Here is a 21,361-nt window from a genome sequence, read left to right as displayed (position 1 = left end):
TATTTGTAATGACATCCAGCAGAGGGCAGCACATGCTTAAATATCTATCTTATCTTTCTAACACTGTCTCTGATCCATCCATCTGTCTGTTTGTCTGATGGTCAGTCAAATATATGAGCATATTTGAGAAGTTAAGCTGACACAGTATGAGTTCTGTCTGTGGCGATGATTCAGGGCAGTCTGGGCCGTGACAGTGAAAAGCTGATTCAGGCAGTTTTGGACTGAGCACAGCTTAAGTTCCTCTAAGTAATAAGATTAAGGATCCAAATGAAACCATGTGCATGTATCCTCAGGGAGTACCGCTAAGTGTGCCTGTCAAAACTGAAAGATTAAGAATAGAGCAGGAATTTAAAAAAGACTACACTTCTTGAAAAAAGGCCCAAAAGTTATTTATTTGTAACTTCTTTAGTAGGCTATACATATTGCATGTGAAAATAATAAACTAAGCAGACAGCAAATAATTCTAGCAAAATTGGATGATTAAACAGGGAAAGGGAAAAAAGGATACTAGTGCACCATAAAAATAAGTAACTCAAAAATGTTTAACAAGCATTTGTATTTCTAGCATTAATATCACAATATAATCAAACTAAAATCCTATTCTTGTAATTTAAATCAAATTTCAAAGGTATAGTTGATACAACATTACTGCACAATTGCTAACATTCAGTTGACAGTTTAAAAAGTCTAAACCCTGCTGTCAGCGTTAAATTGAAGTTCAGACAAACTTCATTACCTATCAGTGCACAACAGATTACCTGTCTTACAAAGAAACACTGATTCCACTAGTGCTACACGAGTTCCTTCAGTCCCCGCTGCTGTATAATTAACTCAAAAAAAAGTGAGTCAGAAATGCACCACATGGACAAAATGTTAGCAACTAAGAGACAACCTGCAGGCTAAATACAGCTGCTATCTTCAAGAGTTCAAAACCATTAAAGAGATAGAAAGAATCAAATAAATGCGATACGCTATACTAATAAAAATCATGTCCTTGATCACTCTGCCTCTGTAGCAAAGCTGAGAATACAAAAAAACTTTGCAATTTTACTTGACTTTTGCACCAAAATGGCAAAAGTGTGTCTTTTTGTGCTGCTGGAGAGGCAGCAAGGCCTCCTTATTCAATCATCACCACATGTAATAACTACGTGTTGTATCAACAGGAGAGGGTTTTCCCTCTGTGCCGGCGTCTTTGTCCTTCTCACTTTCAGCCTCCCACAGGTTGATGAGAGGAGGGTAAAGCTCATTCAGAGGGATGGAGGAAGTCTTCAGCATGTATTTCTTTAGAGAGTGGTGGTAGTTTTTTCTCTTCCACCTACGGGCCATGTAGACACCCACAGTGCCCAGACTGAGAAAGGCTAGCATGGTTGCCATGACAGCTAGCACAGCTACACTTGGATGCTGGTCAGAGAGGTCCAAGGCAAATGTAGTGCTACGTGTTGTGACGTTAACACAAGACTTGTGTGTCTGCAGGTGTACGTTGGAGACCGTGAGGCACACCTCATACTCAGTAGCAGGTTGAAGGTGTGTTAGGTTGTACTCATGAACGTCTACAGGCACACGAGCTGTGTAGGTGATGTGTGGGTTGTCAATCTTCATGGTGGCTGAAGCCCATTTCAGGTCAGAAGACAAGACATTAGAGTTGACTTTCCAGGAGACCAGGATGGAGTGCGACTCAGTCTGCTTGACATAGATCTTCATCACCTGGGCACTGTCAAGAAGGGTTCCATTTACGCGGACAGTGACAACTCGGGTGTCCGCTCCTTCCGTGTTCTGCGCCACGCAGGTGTAACGACCAGAATCCTCCACCTGAACGTGGGACAGCCAAAGGGTTCCCTCACTGCTCAAGTGATGCCGCTCTGACACAGTGTCGACTGTGATTTTGGACCCAAGAGGGGTCACCCAGTAGATCTCCGGCTCGGGCTCAGACATGGCCCTGCAGTCGAGACTGATGCTCATGCCCAGCTCGAGGTTCAAGTGGCTTGGGAAGGTATTGTGGGATATTAGGGGGAGGCATTGCTCAGGGGAATCCAGCAGCTTTAGCCCTCGAACGTGCTGGCCTCTGAGTTCTGGTGGAGAGCTGCACAACATGGCCAGAGGCTCCATGAAGCGTACTGTGGTCCTGTTGGAACTCATCCACTGAATTACACAGTCACAGCGCAATGGATTGCTATGTAGACTGATCTCTCGCAAATTAGGTAGCACTTCCACTGTGTGCTGGTAAAGGGCAGTGAGGGCATTATTGTTGAGCATCAGGCTCTCCAATGAGGGCATGTCCCTGAAGGCCAATTTATGCACATATGACAGCTTAGGATTGTTTGTTGCCTCCAGCTTAGTCAGTTCTGGTAGGTTGTCCATAGCATAGCGGTCAATCGAAACTAACTCCATCATGTTATTGATACCCAGCTCCTTGAGACGTAACATGTTCCTGAAATCTCCCTCCTGGATTTTGTTGACTGGATTTTTGTTTAAATCCAAGAATTTCAGATTTGGAACTTTCTGAAGAGCCAGTTGAGGGATTCTGACCAGTTTGTTGTCATAGAAAGAAATGCTTTCAAGGGTATCCAAACCAACAAATGCATTTGCTGGAACAACAGTGAGGTCCATTCCAGCCAGAACAAGACTCCTGAGGCTTCCAAGCGGCTTAAAGTTCATGTCTAGAAGGCCGATAACTGGGTTTTCCCCAATCATCAGGATCTCTAGGTTGGGTGTTTCTTCAAACCAACGGCTGTCTATGACATGGAGCTTGTTGGAGTTAAGATGAAGGCGCAGCAGGTTGTGCAGGCCTGCAAATGCTCTAGGCGAGATGGAACTTATCTGGTTGTGGTTGATGTAGAGTTCCTGGAGACTGGAGAGGTTTCCAAGGCAGTGGTCTGGCAGCTGGCTGATATGGTTCTCTTCTAGATGCAGGGTGGTCAGGTGCTTCATGCCTGTGAGGCCTACAGCTTCCACCGTGCTGAAGTTGTTCTGGGATACATCCAGCTCTGTCAGGTTGAACAGCGCCTCCAGTTCTCCGCTGGTGTAAGAAATGGCATTACTTTGGAGCAGTAACACCTGCGTATCAGTTGACAGATTCGTAGGGATGCGAGTTAGCCTCAAGTCATTGCAATCCACTGTGGTTGCCTCCTTGTAGGTGGACTGGGGTGTGAACCAAGGGCGGACCTCGCAGACACACAAATGGGGACATTCTTTGCTGAGTATAGGCGACAAAGAGGAAAGAATCAATCCCATGCACAGCCATAGCAGAGGAGGCCAGGGCTTTGAGCTCACTGCCATGTTGCTCTCTCTGCTCAGACAAAGCCTAGACAAGAGGCAGGGTTCTGGGAAAAGGCTTGCAGGTAAGGTTCATGAGCATTAGTCTTCTTTACTGCTTACAAGATGCTGTAGGCACTCTCCAAAGCGGTGATCTCTTATCCAGGAGAAAGTTATTTGCTAAAGTCAGGGCAGCGGATCATCTGGTCCAAACGTCACTTGTTAAGCCTAAAAAACACACAAAAAAACCCCAGAAATGTTAAAGCCTGCGATTTGAATATGAGGGATTTTTTATAATCTGCATGCCAACAGTTAGTCAAACACATAACAGCAAGGAAATTAAACTGCAAAAAATGATGCTAGACAGTCACAGCGTCATATTTGGTTTCTTTGTAGGGGGTAATAAATGAGGTGAGTGGCCGTTTTCCACAGTGCTATACCACATATATTATAGGGAGTAATTTGATGTGTCGGACGGGGCAGAATGAATCTTTCAAATGTACTTTTTATCCTGCAATCATGTCAACATTATTTACAACCAATTAATGATCTCTTACACAGCCAGCCACGATTTGTGAATTGATAAATTAAAAAAAGAAGACAGCTATGAATGACATTGAGACCATACATGCTAAACGACAACTTAAGACTAGGGTCAGGGTTAGACTTTTTATTGTTCCACAAATGAAAATTAGAGGTTCTGTTTCTTTACATGATGGATAGAAACTAGTCTCAACAATGGCCTGAAATGTATAACTCCCCATATTAGCGTTATGAGAACGATGTAAAGTTTTGGTGAAATACGCTCTGTATTTATCAGTATCATGAATAGTTTGATTTAAGCACTGCCTCCCTGATGTGTTGCTGGCTGTCTCTTTAGAGATTACCAACATGTATTTCTCTATGCCCCGGGTAGATTATCTGCATATCAGCTTGGTATCAGTGATCCTCTTGAGCAAGTGTGGGGTGGGCACAGCCGGCAGCTCTGGCTGTGAGCCCATTACACAACAGGTTTAATAATCATGGAGTATGTGCTCTTCACTGTTAATCACTTACTACTCATGATACAGGCCAGTGGATAACAGTTGTACACATTTTAAGGGCAAGTGTTGAGGATGTACTGTGATGGGAGAATTCCATGACTGATATAAGACAAGCAGAGATAGACTGGAGTGCTCAGACAGACTTCATACCCATATGAATTGCACTATTTTATGCCTTCACTGTCATTTGTGATGTTATTTTACAAAAAATAGACAACTTTATCTGCTGACTCAATCATTTGTGTGTGTGTCAGTTATTGACTGTATGTATGTATGTATGAGAGATTTGGCAAAAGTGGTAATTATTCAACAACCAAAAAAATAGGCAGTTTCTGTGTTAGTTTAATTTGTCAAGGGGGACAGAAAAAGATACTCGTGGCTTTCTCTCACTCAATAAAACTAAGCACCACAGTGTCAGCTTGTAGTGTGACTCAGTCAGAGAAACTCAGATTTATCCTCACAAATAAACTGAGGCTTTGCATTAATTTGGGTGTGTGTGTTTATGTAAGAGAGAGAGTGCGTGTGTGTGTGTGTGTGTGTGTGTGTGTGTGTGTGTGTTCACACAACAGGGAGAGATTATTTTGTTTTACATGAAAACCGACAAGTTTCTCTTATATTAACATACAGATTGTTTTCTTTCCCTTTTCGGTTCTGTCAGTTCATGTCCTGCAATGTGTTGACATTTTTTTTTTTTTTAACCAATGCAACTCTACACTATAGAGTGCAACACTATGGTGTGGCAAAAATGGCATCAACAGATTCATCTGAAAATGTGATATATATGAAGTATGTCAGAAGTGTGTCACTCACTGCATGGTCGAAGCAGCTTCGACATGCAGTAGAAAGATAAAGCATCACAGCTTGTCCATGTTTGTTTCCCTCGGAGTGAAGACACATTTGATGCGTGATAAAAGGTGGCTACAGGGCCTTCAATGACTTGGTCACACTCAGGCTGATCTAATTGATTTCTTCAGTGTGACTAAAGTTTGGCAACGGCCCTGCATCAGTTCCTCAGGGCCGTAGCTTAGTATCTACACTGTGCTATGATAACTGCTAATCACGTGGCAACTCTTTCTGCTTTTAATTGTCCATCATTTAGTTTCTTCAACGATACAGCCAAATTTATTTTAAATGAAGCTCCCTGCCCGTTAATACACTTTGATTTATAGACATTTATGTATTCATATCCGTCTGTCTCTGTCTTTCTCCATGCTCAGGTATCAAATAGGAAGAGGCAGGCAGAGTAATCACTGATTTCATACTGAGGCCATAAAACTCAGACACCTGGCACTAAGTTTCTGGCAGACTGGCAGCACTGTGGGGATCTGCATCCGTTCCCACCTACCTCTCACTGTGCGTACGTGTTGACCTTAGTGACCCAAGAAGGCTCTGCTGAGCACATATGTTCTTTTTCACTGATGGCCCACTTCATTATTAATACAGAACACTAATCCATACTTACAGACACAAGCATACTTCAGGTACCTATTGTTTGGCACAGAGCAGCTCTACTGATGGTTGGAGTGAAGCATCATACTATAGGATACCTTAAAGCCAAGCTATGCTGGCCGGATATGAGATCCCTCACTTTACACATACCCATATTACCTGACTCCTGATAGTCTAGGGTATAAATAAAGTATCCTGCTCTGCTTCCCTGGATTAAGTACTTAAGCCAGAAATTGTTGACATTTTGAAGATAATAGCTTTCATTTGATGGCATACAACAAACTAAACTTCACAGCTCTATCACCAACATTTTCCTCAAAGCATCTATCGAATAAGTGGCATAACCTTCACACTTTTTTAAAAATACTTTATTGCAGGCTGTTTTACTACATTACAAGTTGTCATATTTCATCACATATTTTGTTCATCCTGGCACATTTTTATATAGAATTATTTAAACATACAAGAATACATACAACATGAAATAAAATAAAAATAAATAAAAATCCAAAGAAAAGGTACGAAGAACCTTCATACAAGAATGACTTTCTTATTTAGATCAAATAAAACTAAAGCTGACTTTCATTATAAGGGCAAATATTACACAAATTATAGTTTTATCGAATTACTTAGCCCTATGTTTGGCTACACATGATGACTGTTGATGTTCACAATCTTTTACAACTCATCAAACACTTCCAAGTTTGCTACTATGCAAATCATATTGTTTGTGTTTGTTTGTTTTTTCCCTCACCAGGATACAAATAGGATTTATATTCTGTTCAGTTTTTTTCTATTTTGATCGAAGTCTATGGTAGTCTTGCAATGACTCTTCTCTCCATACAAGACAGTAATTACACCAGAGAAGAAGTGTATTCCTACAGGATCATACTGAAGAGGGACTGAGATGATGCTGTACGGAGTCACTTTGTTGAAATAACAATGTTGTTCTCTGGGATGTGACACACATTGTGATTAATTCTCTCACTATCAAAGCACTATCTGACCAGTTGTGCACCAGGCACCAGCAACTGTATCCTGAAACTCTACCGCTAATCTCTTGGCCAGAGCTATGAAGGGCAATTACACTGCAGGATTCACATTAAAAATGCATGCATATACATATGTATATCTGCAATGCATCCATCTCCAAACTGCCACAAAACACACACAGTTTGTTTTCCCACTCGTATTTGACATGCATGCATACACAAAGCACTGGAAGGAAACAGAAAAATCCCTCAACAGCTCGGCATTATCCAGTTGACTGTCTGATCTGACGCCTCCAGCAGGAGGGATTTACTGTCTTTACCCACCCAATCCTTATGAGGTTTTTAATCCATGCACACACACACACATACACAGAACACACACACACACACACACAACCATACATCTACAGTATCTGTTATTTTAGCTAAGTTTGCATTTATCCTCAGAGCATCACAGGCCTGGAGGATCAAAGTGAGACGGCGAGATGGTATTGTGGGACATAATGAGCTCAGTCTGCTTGATACTGTGGCCTCATAAATGTATTTATATGCCAGGATCTCTGGGAAAACACAGGGAGCAATAAACTTAAACAGAGAAACACGGTCCTGCAGTTAAATGCAGAGAGCATTTCTCTTTAAATCTGTGAACTCTTGGTCTTTGTGTGCAGGCGGCAGTGTTTGTTTTCAGTCGAAGAAGCCAAAAAAGATTCTCTGTTTTGCAGGGCCTTAAATCAAATCTCTTTGGTAGGTTTCAAGAACTTGTCTTTAACTAAATTTAGTTTCAAACTTTCTCAGAATTCACATGTAACACTGCTAATAAACACCTCAGCATGTGCCACTGGTGCAGCCAGGAGGAACCTCACTTGAGAGCAGATTGCATCTTTTTTTATAGGACTCTGTGCTTTGCTCCCCCTTTTAGTCCTCAGGCCCTTTTCATCGGGTGCAAAATGTAAGCAGTGTTTCTGAATCAGCAGCCCCTCAACAGGCTCGCAGACATGCCGTCACCATAGCAACAGCTATGCCACTGGCATGTTTGTTTCATAACCACAGGAAGACAGCTATTAGTGGCATCAGGAAGCTAAAGGCAATGCTTAATGTCCAAGAAGGTGACTACAGGATACGGCACCTTTGTAATAAGAGTTTTCTCTAAGTTTTTTCACCAAAGCTATCAGATTTGAAATACAACTTTCAAACCAGAGCTATGATGCAGGGCCTGAAAGCTAAGTACTCCTGGCTGATGTTTTCTCCATGTCCTTACTGCGCTGGCCTGCCTGTGAGATGTCCTGTTCTGCTCCATTAGTATGCAAGCATCTCCCTCCACATCACACAGAGCTTTGGTGCAGCTGCTGATGGCAGAGGTGTGGAGCCGAGGAGGAGGAGGAGGAGGAGGAGGAGGAGGAGAAGAAGGATGAGTGTCCACTCAGTCAGAGAGGAGAGAGAGAGTAAAGAGGGAGAGGATGGGGAGCTCTGTTTCAATGAGAAGGCCACAGGAGGAAACCGCTGAGCTGAAAACATAACAGGCCTGAAGGTAAAATGAGTAAAATCTGAAAACCACATATGGATTTAAAGAAGGCTAAGTTATGCATTGTGTCTTCAGACTCTATTAAGGTTTAAAAAGACAGAATAAGAATGCACTATCTAATTTTTCTCCTCTGGCTCTCTTTTTTTTCTCGCTTTCTCCCCTGACCCCCACCCGTCCCACACACACACACACACACACACACACACACACACACACACACACACACACACACACACACACACACACACACAAACACACACTTCATCCGTCTTTACAGTTGCACTGCTGGTGAAAAGCCAATTTGTCATCACTGGAGAATCAATCAATAAAGCTGACAGTGCCAAGGTTACTAATCTCAGGGGAATCCCTTTTTGAAACAATGCAGGTTCGAGAGAAGAGAAACTCACACAATGAAAATTGACCTCCACCACCACAAAGGATCAAACTAAACCTGATTTTCATAAATGTTTCTCTGCTTGATCTGCTTCACAGTTTGGTGTACTAGTTTTTCAGCTTTAATCTCATATGAGTTCAGTGGGATTCTATTTCAAAATAGTTTTCTTTAAGCAATGAGTCAAAGTCTTTTTCTGACCCTGTCCATCTAGATTAATTTTTCATTTCATTGCTTAGAAAAACAAAGGATGAAAAAACAGCTGACTCAGTTTTTTTTTTTTTTTTTTTTTTAATGAAACTTCTAAATGCCCCCTCTTATTCCCATATTCGCCCATTCAGATCACGCACACAAAAGGCTGAAGGTCAAGCTGTTGCACCATCGCCTCCGCCTCGATGGAAACCTCAGTACCAGCACATGCTTAGAAGTAAGGCTTGATGACACAATGGCTCTTGCCCAAACACACACAAACACACAGTCTTTGTTTGTGGAGGTTCTCACACTCACTCACTACCAGCTGAGGAGATACGTCACTGTGTATTGTGAAGATTGGGGGAAGGTGCCATGGCCCTTTAAACTCCCTGGCTCATTGGGTGACATATGTATCAATTATCTGCGTTACTCCCAAGACAAAGAAGTCTACGTTTATTTGTAAGGTAGAAAACAAGAAATGAATAATATGTCTTTACTGCTTTTAATATAACTTGATGAAACTAACTCCTATGTGAGTTCTTTGTGATATAACCTCAGTAACAGGTGCCGGTTTAATGCAGCAGCTGAAACAACAGAGCCCACTTGACAAAGGTGACCCCAACAATACCACCACACTCCCCCGACGTCTCAAACTTCTGAGTAGAAAACACTGGATTGCCTTTTTCTTTCTCCTCAGTGTCTTCACTTCAGACATCTGCCAATTTCCTGACCCTTAGACATGCAAATAGGCTCTATGGAGCAACTGAGCCCAGAGCTGCTGTTTCAGCTGCTGTCTGCACTGTGAGTGATGCTGCAGTTTGTGTAAATGTTCCACTGTTAGGTGAACCCTGTGTCACAGAGCAGTGAAATGTCAGGGCTGCAGGTTTAATTATGAGCACTTCAGAGAGCCACAAATCACACTGAAGTTTGGATTTTATAGCAAAAAAAAAAAGTATTAAAATAAAGTAAATCAAATAAAATAAAATCGAAACTTAATGAGTGTGGTGCAAATATTTATCTAGTCCTTTTTTTTTCTTTGATTCCCTTAATCTGATATCTGACTAAATCATGTTTATCACTTGTCTAGAGCTGAAAAATACAGTAACACTCACGAGTTTAGTATCATGCAGAGGCGTGTGTCCTTGCAAATCATTATGTTCAATTGTCAATTTCTGTTTCGCATCGCAGTTAAATGATGATTTGACATCGATCAACATGAATAAACTTGATTGGATTCAATATTCTATCCAAATAAAATCTTTCTTAGTTTATGCTTTAATAAACACTATATAAGTCCTCTCTGCGGTATAAACACGCGGTGCACGAGGACCCACGCCATGAGGAGAAACGCGTTATTGTTTCATTTTTGTTGATCTATGCATTTCCAAAAAGAAAAGAAAGAAATCATGAAAATGACTTTTTTTATCGATCAGGACTGAATTTTCATCATTTTATCATCATTCTCTACTCAACATCAATAAAGGTAACCATCCAAAATAAATAAAAGGGATAGACTATGTATCACAATTTTAGAAGCCTGTATGCATAACCCACGAAGATTTGTTCTCACCTTTAGAGCTCCGTATCCTCTCTGCGCGAAGCTGCTGCAGGCTACTGTGTTTGACCCATGCGGTATCCGCATCTCCAGGATAATGCGCGATGGGAGAAGAGTAGCCTTTATTTCAGAATAAAAATAATCAGCCGTAAGAACGAGAATGAATCACATCGGTGGAGGAAAAAAAGAAACCTTTCCCCGGTGCTGCTGGAGACACACTGACACTTCAGCAGTCCAAGCGCTGCAGCGGTGCACCGTGACGAGCAGCTGCCTGGCGCAGGTCAGCTGGACTCAAACGACTCTGACTTCGACAAAACAGGCAACCCTCACCATCTGTTCTGTCATCAACATGCACCATGGGAACCAGAGTCCCACCCTGCTGCACATGAGCTTCGAGGTGCGAATATTATGCTGTCAGTGATTGTGGAGCCAATGACATCAGACTGCACAGAGCTGATCTCATTGTTTGAATGTTTTTAATGTTGTTGATGACAGAAATGAGCTTCACACTGATTTTATTTTCATATTTAGAAAGGGAAAACCTTGTTTCCAAAGTTATTCTTCACTAAATGATTTGCTTATTAATAACTCATAGACTTTAAAAATGATCTTATAAATCCCCCTCCTCTCTTTCCCCCCTCCTCCCACACACACATACACATGCACATGATGAGAGATAAATATTTTCTTTCAGACCTGTCCCTGTTTGCACCCCCCCCCCCCTTCTCCAAGGGGAGCAGTGAAAATGACAGTGTTTCATCACTTGCTGTTTGACGAGCTGCTTTGGGAGCTGTCTACTACTGCTTCTTCATCTGCTCTGTAAAGCTACAAAGAAGGAGTGTGATTGTCTCAGTGTCAGAACAGGAAAGTGCACCAGACAGTTGTCACCTACAAGCTATATCACAAAGCAAGATGTAAATGGTGAGGTTCCATTATAAGCCCTCCTCACATTTTTTTTTACCTCACCACCACAAGCCTGTCTCCTCTCTGTTGTATTTTATGTGTTGGACTATTGCATGTATTTTGTGCAAACAAACAAACAAATATTTGTATAGGAAATCTACATTTATTTTCATTATATTCCATAGAACACATATTTGTAGCATATGGAGGGTCAGGCAGGTTCGACTTCCTCCATCTCTGCTGAATAATCTTTAAGCAGAATATTGGATATCTACATGAACCAAGATTATAGTCTTGGTGTGCTTTTTAGGGCGTAAAAGAATCCAGAGAAGCATGTTTGACACGTCTATGCCTTATTAATGAAATGCATGAATAGTAAATGCAGTTTGATGCATTTATCCTAAAGCTTTATCCGCAACACAAACAGGTTCAGCAAAGCTGACATCTTTTTGGGCATCTTGGGTCATTGGTTTTTATAACAAAACATTTAAATACTCAATGAACTTTTCCAGTTTTTAACTCTGGAATACATTACCAGCCAAGGTAAATTTAATCCCATATAAAATAATTCTTAACAAAGGTTAAATGTTTGCTTAAAGCATACCAAAGCTGTACTTTTTAAATATTAGGAAAGAATACACAAACCATTGGGTCATTGAGACATAAAATAAATCTTAACAAACACAACTCTAATCTAACAATCCTTAAATCTTTTTTTTAGTGAAGCAATAGCCGAATGAGGGGAAAGAGTTAAAAAATTAGCAAAAGCTTTCAACTCTTGGAGCAAAACATCAGTTTCACACTCTGTATTGGCACAGAGTTAAAGTGCATCACCCTCGTTGAAGAAGTTCTGCAAGTTTAAAGATGACAAAAGCTCGAGACGCTGGATATCATAAGCAGATAGGATCTACGTCTGCCAGGTCAAACCTACTCGTTATTTAGTCATGCTATAGGCTACAATGTGTTACACACTCAATTGTTCATATTTAAAGTCAAAGTATTGTTTGAACAGCATCATTTTTTGTTCATGGAGACTTGAAGTATGCATTGACGTAGTAAGAGAAAATGGTCCTTTGTGGGTGGAATCCACTTCTATCTTAGTGTAAGCCTGATTTATACTTCTGTGGAATCTACGCCAAAGCTGTTGTAGTAGCCTACACCGTCGTGAGCACTGCATGTGCGTGTCTGCGTAACACTTTCCACCTAACGCTAGTGGGCAGCGTGAGAGTCCATGTTGCAAACTGTTACCTTAAGATGTCAGAAGAAATGAATTTTATAAACTAAACGTTTAAGCTGTTCTTTCATACATAAACTATTTAACTCTTTCACTTCAAAAATATGTTTTATTCCATCTTTTTGGCAATGAATCTTCTTTCAGTTTTGGCAAGAGATATGACAAGACATGTAGGCTACATAAAAAGAAAGCTATAATCAGGAGAATCTTAACTTAGCTTAGCACCAAGACCAAGAGGTTATGTCATGGGCAAAGGGTTATTCATAACAAGGGCTGCTCGCATTAACTAGTTAATAGCGATTGATTAAGGTCTGAAATGAATGCATACATTTTTTATAATCGCGATTGATCCCATGTTTTTTTGTCCCGAAGGCGCACTGTGGATAGGCCGGTGCAGCGTATCTCTGTAATCACAGTGATGAAAAAGATCAACACTTCTGCATCTTTGAATAGCTCATTACCCTTTAAAAAAAACTTTCAGACAGCTCAGGGAACGAATCAGAAGTAATATCCACTTCTTGACATCAAACATTTCACTTTTTATCATTCCTTTAAGATGTTTTCATTAAGTTTTTGATCCATAATGAGTTCCTTTTTCAGTGGTTTAATGTTGTAACCTTCTATCTACCAGAAGGTCCTTACTTTATTTCAAAATAAAAGCAGGGTTGAATTCAAACAGCAATTAACGTTGGCTACTCTCTGCTTAAGACAGTACAAAAATTAAATATTAAAGCCTAACAATTTATTTCTAAATGTAAAATAATGGAATTTCAAACATGCGATTTAGAATGTGATTAGTCGCAATTAACCATTGAAACCTAGCAAAAAATATCATATTGTTTGATAGCCCTATGAGTTAATAACTTTGTAAATATGACGAGTCTTTGTTTAACAGTTATTTATATGTGCCTGAATATATCCTCCTTTCCAGTCTTCCTGTTAATCTAAGCTTACTGACTGCTGACTCCATGCATAAAATGGAAGGTATCTCAGTTTACTCATAGCAAGAAATCGAATGAGGCTTTATTTAAAAACATGTCAAACTGTTTCTTTAATAAAGAGACTCATGCTTGGAGGACTTCAACCTCTCTCTAGGCTGCAGAATCGATATTCCATCCCTGCTGCTATGATGACTCATGCTACAGCGCTATTAAACTACAAATGTTATTGCAACCAACAACCAATTGTGATCTTAAACTTCTACATAACTCAGTACACCAAAGTGTTTTTCTGTAAACTTCAGTCATCCTAAGGATTAGAAACCACTAATAGGATAGCTCTTTGAAAGATTCCATCTGAGTACATAGCAAATAAAGATTACAAATGAGTGAAATTGAATTCATTTGGCTGGGAGACTAACTGGAACTTTTTCAAAGAGTCTGGTGCTGTCCAAAAACGGCTCTGTGGGGGCCGCTCGTATCACTCTGCCTCCCCCAGGAAGGCTCAAAGTGGATTCAGCAGTCACACTGTGTGCTAGTTGCAACCAGCAAATCATAATTTCCCACCATTAACCTGCAGCGCTTGTGGTATGGTTGCTATGGTAACAGCTCCCTCCCAGGAAAGGCGCTGCAGCATATCCACGGGTTTATTAGATCTCTGATCACACAGCTCCCTCCACATGGCCATCTGGGAAAAACAGTCGCACAGAAACGTATGCCCCCTGTTTTACCTCTCCTAAGTCTTCTCATCATTTTGCCGCATTACACTCTGCTTAGACAGGGTGTCAACTCTCCTGTCAGGGCTCAGTTTCAGTTGTTGATGTGGCATATACTAAGCTTTAAGTGTTGAAGAGATGCATGTTAGAGGAAAATAAAAAAGGCTGCTTAGAAGTAATCAAAAACCCACACACTGTTAGTGAACTGGTTACATTTCTATCTTTATCAGAAGAGTTCACGACAGCTTATTTGGGCTATGTTAAATATTTATTTATTATAACTTAGGGAAAATAAGTTACTGCTAAGATATGGAGTACTTCTGATTAGATGGTTTTGAATAAACTGTTTTTGATTGGCATTAGAAACAGCATGCTGTCGTGAGCTGTAACCAGAGCAGGTGCAAAATTTAGCAAATCTACCGCCTTTTGAAATGATTTCACAATGACACTATTCTTGTTATCATCACCACCTTCTGCAAGATACAGCAAATACAGCTGATAAACAGCAGGCGCTGATCCAATCTCTGGCGCACACTCACACACATACGCTTTCATGTAGGCTAAACATACACAACAAGCATTCCATCTGTGTCGGTTTCTCTTCACCTGCAGGATGACAGTATAAGTGCTTCTGTGAGCTGGACACAACAATGGCGTACAACAGGCAGTCTAAAACAACAATAACACAAATTATAGCCTGAGAAAATCCCCTCTGAGTTGTGTCAGCACCTCTGAGTCTCAGGACAAATTGAACATTATGAGCCGCACTGAGGTGGAATTTATTGTAAGGCTGTTGTATTTTATTGCTACAATAGTGTGCAGGTGGGGTTTATAGTGTTTCTCATATCGGCCTATGTGGTAGATATATTTAACATCATATACACTGTATGATCACAAACTACTCATTCACTAAAAGGAAATGTTTTGGTAAATTCCTTGCTCTAATGTCTAAAGGCTTACTTCGAAGCCAGGAGACTATTAGCTTAGCTTAGCATAAAGACAGGAAACAGAGGAACCATTAACCTGGATGTATTCAAAGATAGCAAAACATTTTACGAGCTCATCTGCGTTCACATATCACTTATATAAGATATGCTATATCTCATTTGTTCAACAGCACATTGTGGTTATTTATGGACCATGGGGCTGGCATCACTGCTATGTGACAACCAGAGGAGACACCAGGGAGTTACCACTCCATGCATCAAGATTTGTTAACATGTTGTTTGTACAGCTATTCAATTTTTGAATAGATTAAAATAAAACAACTTATAACTTCTTCATTATTTTGCTTAAGGGGTGCTAAAAGATGCATTTTGTTAACTTTGAATAGAGCCAGGCTGTTTTCCCTTCACTTCCAGACTTTATGCTTAGCTAAGCTGGGCCAGAAGGAAGCCGTTTGATTTTGTTTTGACCTCTTGGTGGAAGTAATGTTTGGTTTTGAACATTTCATGTGATTCTTGGATTGATTGATTAATTAATACATTTTTTTAACACTATTTTTTGGGCCTTTTCTTGTCTTTATTTGATAGGACAGCTGAAGAGAGATCGGAAACTCAGGGAGGACAGGGGGACAACATGCAGCAAAGAGCTGAGGTCAGACCTGAACCCACTGCCACTGTGACAAGGACCACAGCCTCAGCACATCACATAACTGCTTGGCACCCTTCAATTGATTACTTTACTAAGACGGTGTGTAAAGTTATTTTAAAGATATATTTGTCAGTCATTATCTATCAATTATAAATGCAGGGCAGAGCTCCTCCATTGCTGTTGGCTAAGACTATTTACATCCATCCGTAAAGCCAAGGCTCAGATGAGTATGAAATGTCTCATCTGAATTGCTCTTAATAGCCACAGAGGTGATGAGGTCCTGACTCCTGTTACACATGTCACTTTGCATTAGTGTCCACATTAGAGCCTGCCACTCCACAACCAATCAGAGCCACTTCACAACAAAATCAACAGATCCTTTTATAATTGCTCCTGAGCAAAGCAATTTAGGGAGGCTCTAGGGACTGAGTTTCATTTGGGTTCGACAAACACAGGCCCTGCCTGATTTGTTTTGACCCAGTTCAAGATGAAAATAGTTTCTGAAGCGTGTGTATGACTTTGTGAAGAGGTTGTCTGCTCTCATTTGCCATATAAAAAAATAAATAAAAGTAAATGTTATTTGGATGTGGCACCCTGTGATACAATAAAAAAGGAAAATACATTTTATTTACCCATCTTAATGTTTCCTTTCAGTTCATCCTGACAAAACAAGCACATCATTTATATTTAGAGGATATTGCATCAGCAGATTTTACTTCACTTAGTGAAGTAAAAGTTTCTGCAAAAGAAGAGAAGAGTACACATTTTACTGCCCCCACTTATTAACAGTAACAAAAGAAAAGAGTAAGATAAGTCTTAACTATCTCTGTCTCATCATTAATTTATTTTCAATACTTTAAGACCATAAAACAAGACAGGCTTCTTGAGGCGCTGCAGGCACAGGGGTTAGGCTGCGCCCCATGTATGGAGGCTATGGTCCTCTAAGCAGACGGTCCGGGTTCAAGACAGACCTGTGGCTCTTTTCCTGCATGTCGTTCCCCACTCTCTCTCTCCTTGATTTCCTACTCTATTGCCTGTCCTGTCTAAATAACGGCAAAAGCCTAAAAGTAAATCCAGAAAAAAACATAAAAATGTTTGGAGTTAATAATGAAACAAGTTAACTTTGATTTTTCTATAGGTCAGATCAAAACAGTCTGTCTCTGAACTTCATGCTGGGAACCTACACGTTTATAGATGTTGTTTGATGGGTTTGTTATTTACATTATAATGTTAAAAGTCAAAGATGTGTTTTCTTGTTTACTAAGGTTAAAACCATCCATACCAATGGATGAACCCAGGGATAAGCAATGTCAGTTTGTTTAAGTTAACTCATCTAATAAGTCCAGACTGACACATTTCAACACCAGACAGTGTATCCCAATGATTCTGTTAATGAATGTTTCATTGCTTTATAGTCCGGTTGACATTTGCAGTTTAGGGGGAATGTCTCCAGAAGTTTTCAATTTTCATGAGCCATGAGAAATATGTATATCTCATTAATTTGAGTTATTTTGCCGACCCCCTGACTTTTCATGTAGCACCACTATCAGGTCGAAAATTCAATTTGATCATTACTTTTGTTTATGACTAAATATCTGCCAGACTTTCTTATCAGCCTAAGCTGTTATTGTGTCTAATGCTAGTGCATTACAACAAATACTGGCATTGATAACACACTAAACTTACTGCTAAACATGACCATTTTATCAGTTTGGCATCAGCATGTAGATATTGTAATGAAGAATATATTTGCATGCGAGTGTAACTTTTAGCTCAAAACTCGGCTGTGGCTGAGAAGAACAGAGTTGCCAACATGGCAATAAACTAATCTAAATTCTCTTCAAAGCATAAACTGTTTGTTAAAGCAATACAATACATATTATATTTAATTAAAGTGTTTTTCATGGTCAGTGCAGAATTTCCCTTGTTTTCGGAGACCCCAACTATCACTAATTTAACCGCCTGTGTATTCTACACAACCTTTCAGTGTTCGTCGATCATAGCCTCTTTACCACCAATTTGACATTTGAACCTAGAATCCCAACTTTCATTCACTAAGCAGTTTAATTGAAAAATATATATATATAAAGCCTTGTAAAATCGCAACATGAACTGCAATTTTTTCCAAGGCTGCCATGAATTAAAGCGTCTTAGGTTGCACAATAATGTTCAAGAACATGCAACTCAGGTTTCTGGGTCTTAACAGGTAGAATTATGTTCTGTATGTTGTGATGATGAGTGGATTTTGCTTTTCTGCTCTTTTTTGGGCTCCAGTAGAAAAGGGGAAATCAGAATCTCCCCCATCCTCCATCGTTATCCCCCCTTATTCCCCCTCCCTTTCCTGCTCCAGCTGAACAAAGACAACTCCTCTTTGTTAGCTACTTGCTCTGTATGATACATGAATATGTCTTTTTCGCTGATGCTGGTGGCAGATATTGAACCTGCTGCTCATGCGTGTCAATGAGAGGCAGAGATGGGGGGAGGAAATAATCCTGTCAGGTCTCTTCCCCACTTGGTTTTTTCTTTAGAGCATCGTTTTTTTTTTCAGGTATCTTCAATAGAAGATAGAGAGATAGATAGAAAATAGACACAGGGTGAAGAGCTATCTCTTTAAAAGTGCTATAACCAGCACCTATTTCTTGTTCAAAACACTCCACCTTTTGTTTTGCTGCTCTTGGTGTTTCTACTTTAAAATATCTCAGATCTTCTGAAGAAAGCACAGCAGTTTTACTGTCAGGGGGATGATTTGTTGTCAAAGGAACAGTAGCTTACACACACAGCAATTTTCTTTTCCCATCACCACACAAGCACTTAATCTCTGCAACTCGCCAGTGTTTTTCTGCATAACAAAATGCCCAGTGCTAATTAGGCTTTGGGTTAATGACAGGCTTGGTTGTCAAGCAAGGTGAATACATATTTTATTTTATTAATACGGGGGGGAAGGGGATTTGCAAGAGAGAGTGAAGGAATTCCGATTCTTCCTGCCCCACCCATTTCCCTCTGTATATGGCAGTGCTAATTTGCTGGGGGCTGGTGACGTGGTTTACTAGTCTGTTTTCTGGGGGTATTTGGGTTAGGGTGTAGAAGGGGGTTGGGTGTCCTCCTTTGCTAGTCTAGTCTAGACTGTTCTCCTTTGAAAATCTTCTTTGTCTGTGTTTCCTCTTTTTTTCACCTCGTCTTGAGATTGCCTTTTTTTTTTTTGCTATTTTGTAATGCTGCTTATTTATACTGTACTACAATGTTGAAATAAAAAACCTTGCACTTTAAAAAGAATATTTCTAGGACATGATGATATTGTATGCATATTTAAACTGTTATGCACATAAGTAGACGTCAGTGGGTAAAGATGTGTATGTGCACTGCAAGAATGTAATAGCGTAGGAGAGTCCCATTTAGAGGTTAAATTCTATGGACTGTTAAGGTCAGCTGGTGAATGGGACAATTTAGCTCCATTTCCTAGAAGGCTAATATCAATAGATGGAGAGTTAAAGAGCATGAAGAGTGTGGGCGGCTATTAGCCCCTATAAATCACAATGATTCTAGAGTAAAGATAGAAGTGGAGACAGGGAGAAAGTAGTAAGAAGGAGTGAAGGATGTCAAAGGTAGAAAAAACTTTTTTGAATCTACATGCAAGACAGTTTTATAGTCCAACAATATGACCAACCTTCTTTACATATAAAATGAGATGCATGACAAGCTGTAAAACTATAATTTTATTCAGTGGTTGCCTCAGTACTGCGCTCTTTTGTACTTGACATGTTTGTGTTTCTTTGTGTAGTTTTCTGCTTCCCTTCTCTCCATTATCAGATAATGATTTCTTAACATTTGGCTACCTTCCACCAAACTTTTTTTTTTATTAAATCTTTTTTGTTTATTTATTATTATAAAATATTTTATTATGCTTTCATACATAGAGCACAGTCTACAATTTCCTTGTATGTAGAAGCATACTTCTGATTCTAATTCTTAAAGATCAACCTTGAGCCTGGATATGCTTCCATATGAGCACATTACATATACAGATCAGTCGCATTATCTCTATTTACTCTTTTCAGCAGTGTTCGACAACTGAGGCATACAGGATCCCAAAATTCAAAAATTTTATGTTGAGCATGTGTTTCTGTGGTAGGTAGAGATCCACTTATACTGGACATCACTGCACATCCCCACAGCCCTCCAAAAGCTCTTGCACGTATAGCTTCAGGATTCTTTGCAGTAATTGGAATAATTTGGGATTTCTTAAAAGAATGCTGTTACCTTACCTGGAGGAATGGTGAAAGTAACATAACAAATAATTACACACGAGTCATTGAACTCTACATAAGAGTGTCTGCTTCAACTAGACAGCTGTGGACCGTACCAATCTGAAGGATGTTTGCCATTTAATTGGTAAGTTAAATGTGTGCTTTGGTTAGCGGAAAGGCTGGGATGTAAATTCCATTGCTCAACCATCCAGACCCCTTTTTAAAGACGTCACCAGCACAATATGTCAGCATCTGTTGTGGGGATATTTGGACTACCCCCCCCAGACTGTTCCAGACTCTGAAACTGTGTTGTCAATCTCTGACCAGACAATCACTGCGTGTTTCCCTGCCACAGTCTTTGTTGTGACATCCCACAGTCAGCGCCAGCTCCAGTGGAACTGATTTTCTCTGTCAATGCTGTCACATGGAGTTTATTTGTTGTCAGTTATTGTCTCACACCGGCAACTGTGTGATTCACATTAATCAAAACGAAAAAGCCGAACAGCCCACGGATCAGCTGTGATCCGCCGTTTCTCCACTGCCACACTAACAATTTAAAAGTGTGTGTGTGATGACGACCTCTTCTTTGGGGTTCCTGGCTATAGCCTTCATCCAAAACCCAGTGGTTTGGTTGCTGTATAAATGGCTACCCATATTATTTGTGTCACAGTATTCTTACCACTGTTTTCCTATTTGTTTTTTGATGATTGATTTACCTTCTGCTTAACTTAACAGAATTATCATGTTTACTGTTTGTTATTTAAGTGGTTGTTTAGCCATAATGTCATCAGCCTCGTTCCCTTCTACCCCAAGATGAGTAAAACTTGAAAAGAAACATTTCGCTCCATGTCAGTCTTATTGCTGAAAAATGGTTGTGAGACCTGAGACAAACGATAGAGAAAAGGGTTAGGTTGGCTTATATACACACAGGTAATGACACATTTGAAAGAAATGATGTGCACAGTTGAGTGAATTTGTGAGGGAAGTGTGGTCCTGTTATGGAACCTGTGTAATAATGTCCTTATATGGCAACTGTCATAAATTCTGAACCTGCTCACTAAAACACAAACCAGTGACTGACATCACAATTAGGGTCCCAACCGATATGGAATATTTGGGGCCGATACTGAGACTGATATTGGGGAGAGAAAAATCTGATACACATACAGTATATTGTCTGATTTCTTTCTTTGATGTAAATTTGATCAGTTTGAAAAAAAGCATTACGTCGATCACTCAGATGCAGTTATCAACCACCTGTGGTAAAGATATGTAATGAGGACAAGATGTTCATGTATGTGCTACAACACTTGACTCTCTGGAGATTGATGATGCTT

The 21,361-nt window shown here is 40.1% G+C and overlaps 1 protein-coding gene across 1 annotated transcript; it reads right to left on the bottom strand.

Moving 5' to 3' along the window:
• Positions 1–364: 364 nt before the first annotated feature.
• On the bottom strand, positions 365–10,837 carry LOC109992484 (leucine-rich repeat neuronal protein 1-like). Its single transcript, XM_020645109.3, has 2 exons — positions 10,412–10,837; positions 365–3,480 (listed from the first exon to the last, which is right to left on the bottom strand). Exon 2 carries the CDS (start codon positions 3,274–3,276, stop codon positions 1,129–1,131), a length of 2,148 nt encoding a protein of 715 aa, XP_020500765.2. The 5' UTR covers positions 3,277–3,480; positions 10,412–10,837; the 3' UTR covers positions 365–1,128.
• Between the last annotated feature and the right edge of the window lie 10,524 nt (positions 10,838–21,361).

The sequence above is a fragment of the Labrus bergylta genome, chromosome 5 (genome assembly GCF_963930695.1).
Source record: "Labrus bergylta chromosome 5, fLabBer1.1, whole genome shotgun sequence".
Taxonomy (NCBI): Eukaryota; Metazoa; Chordata; class Actinopteri; order Labriformes; family Labridae; genus Labrus; species Labrus bergylta.
The sequence above is the reverse complement of the archived record's forward strand: the minus strand, read 5'-3'. Positions and strand labels throughout refer to the sequence as shown.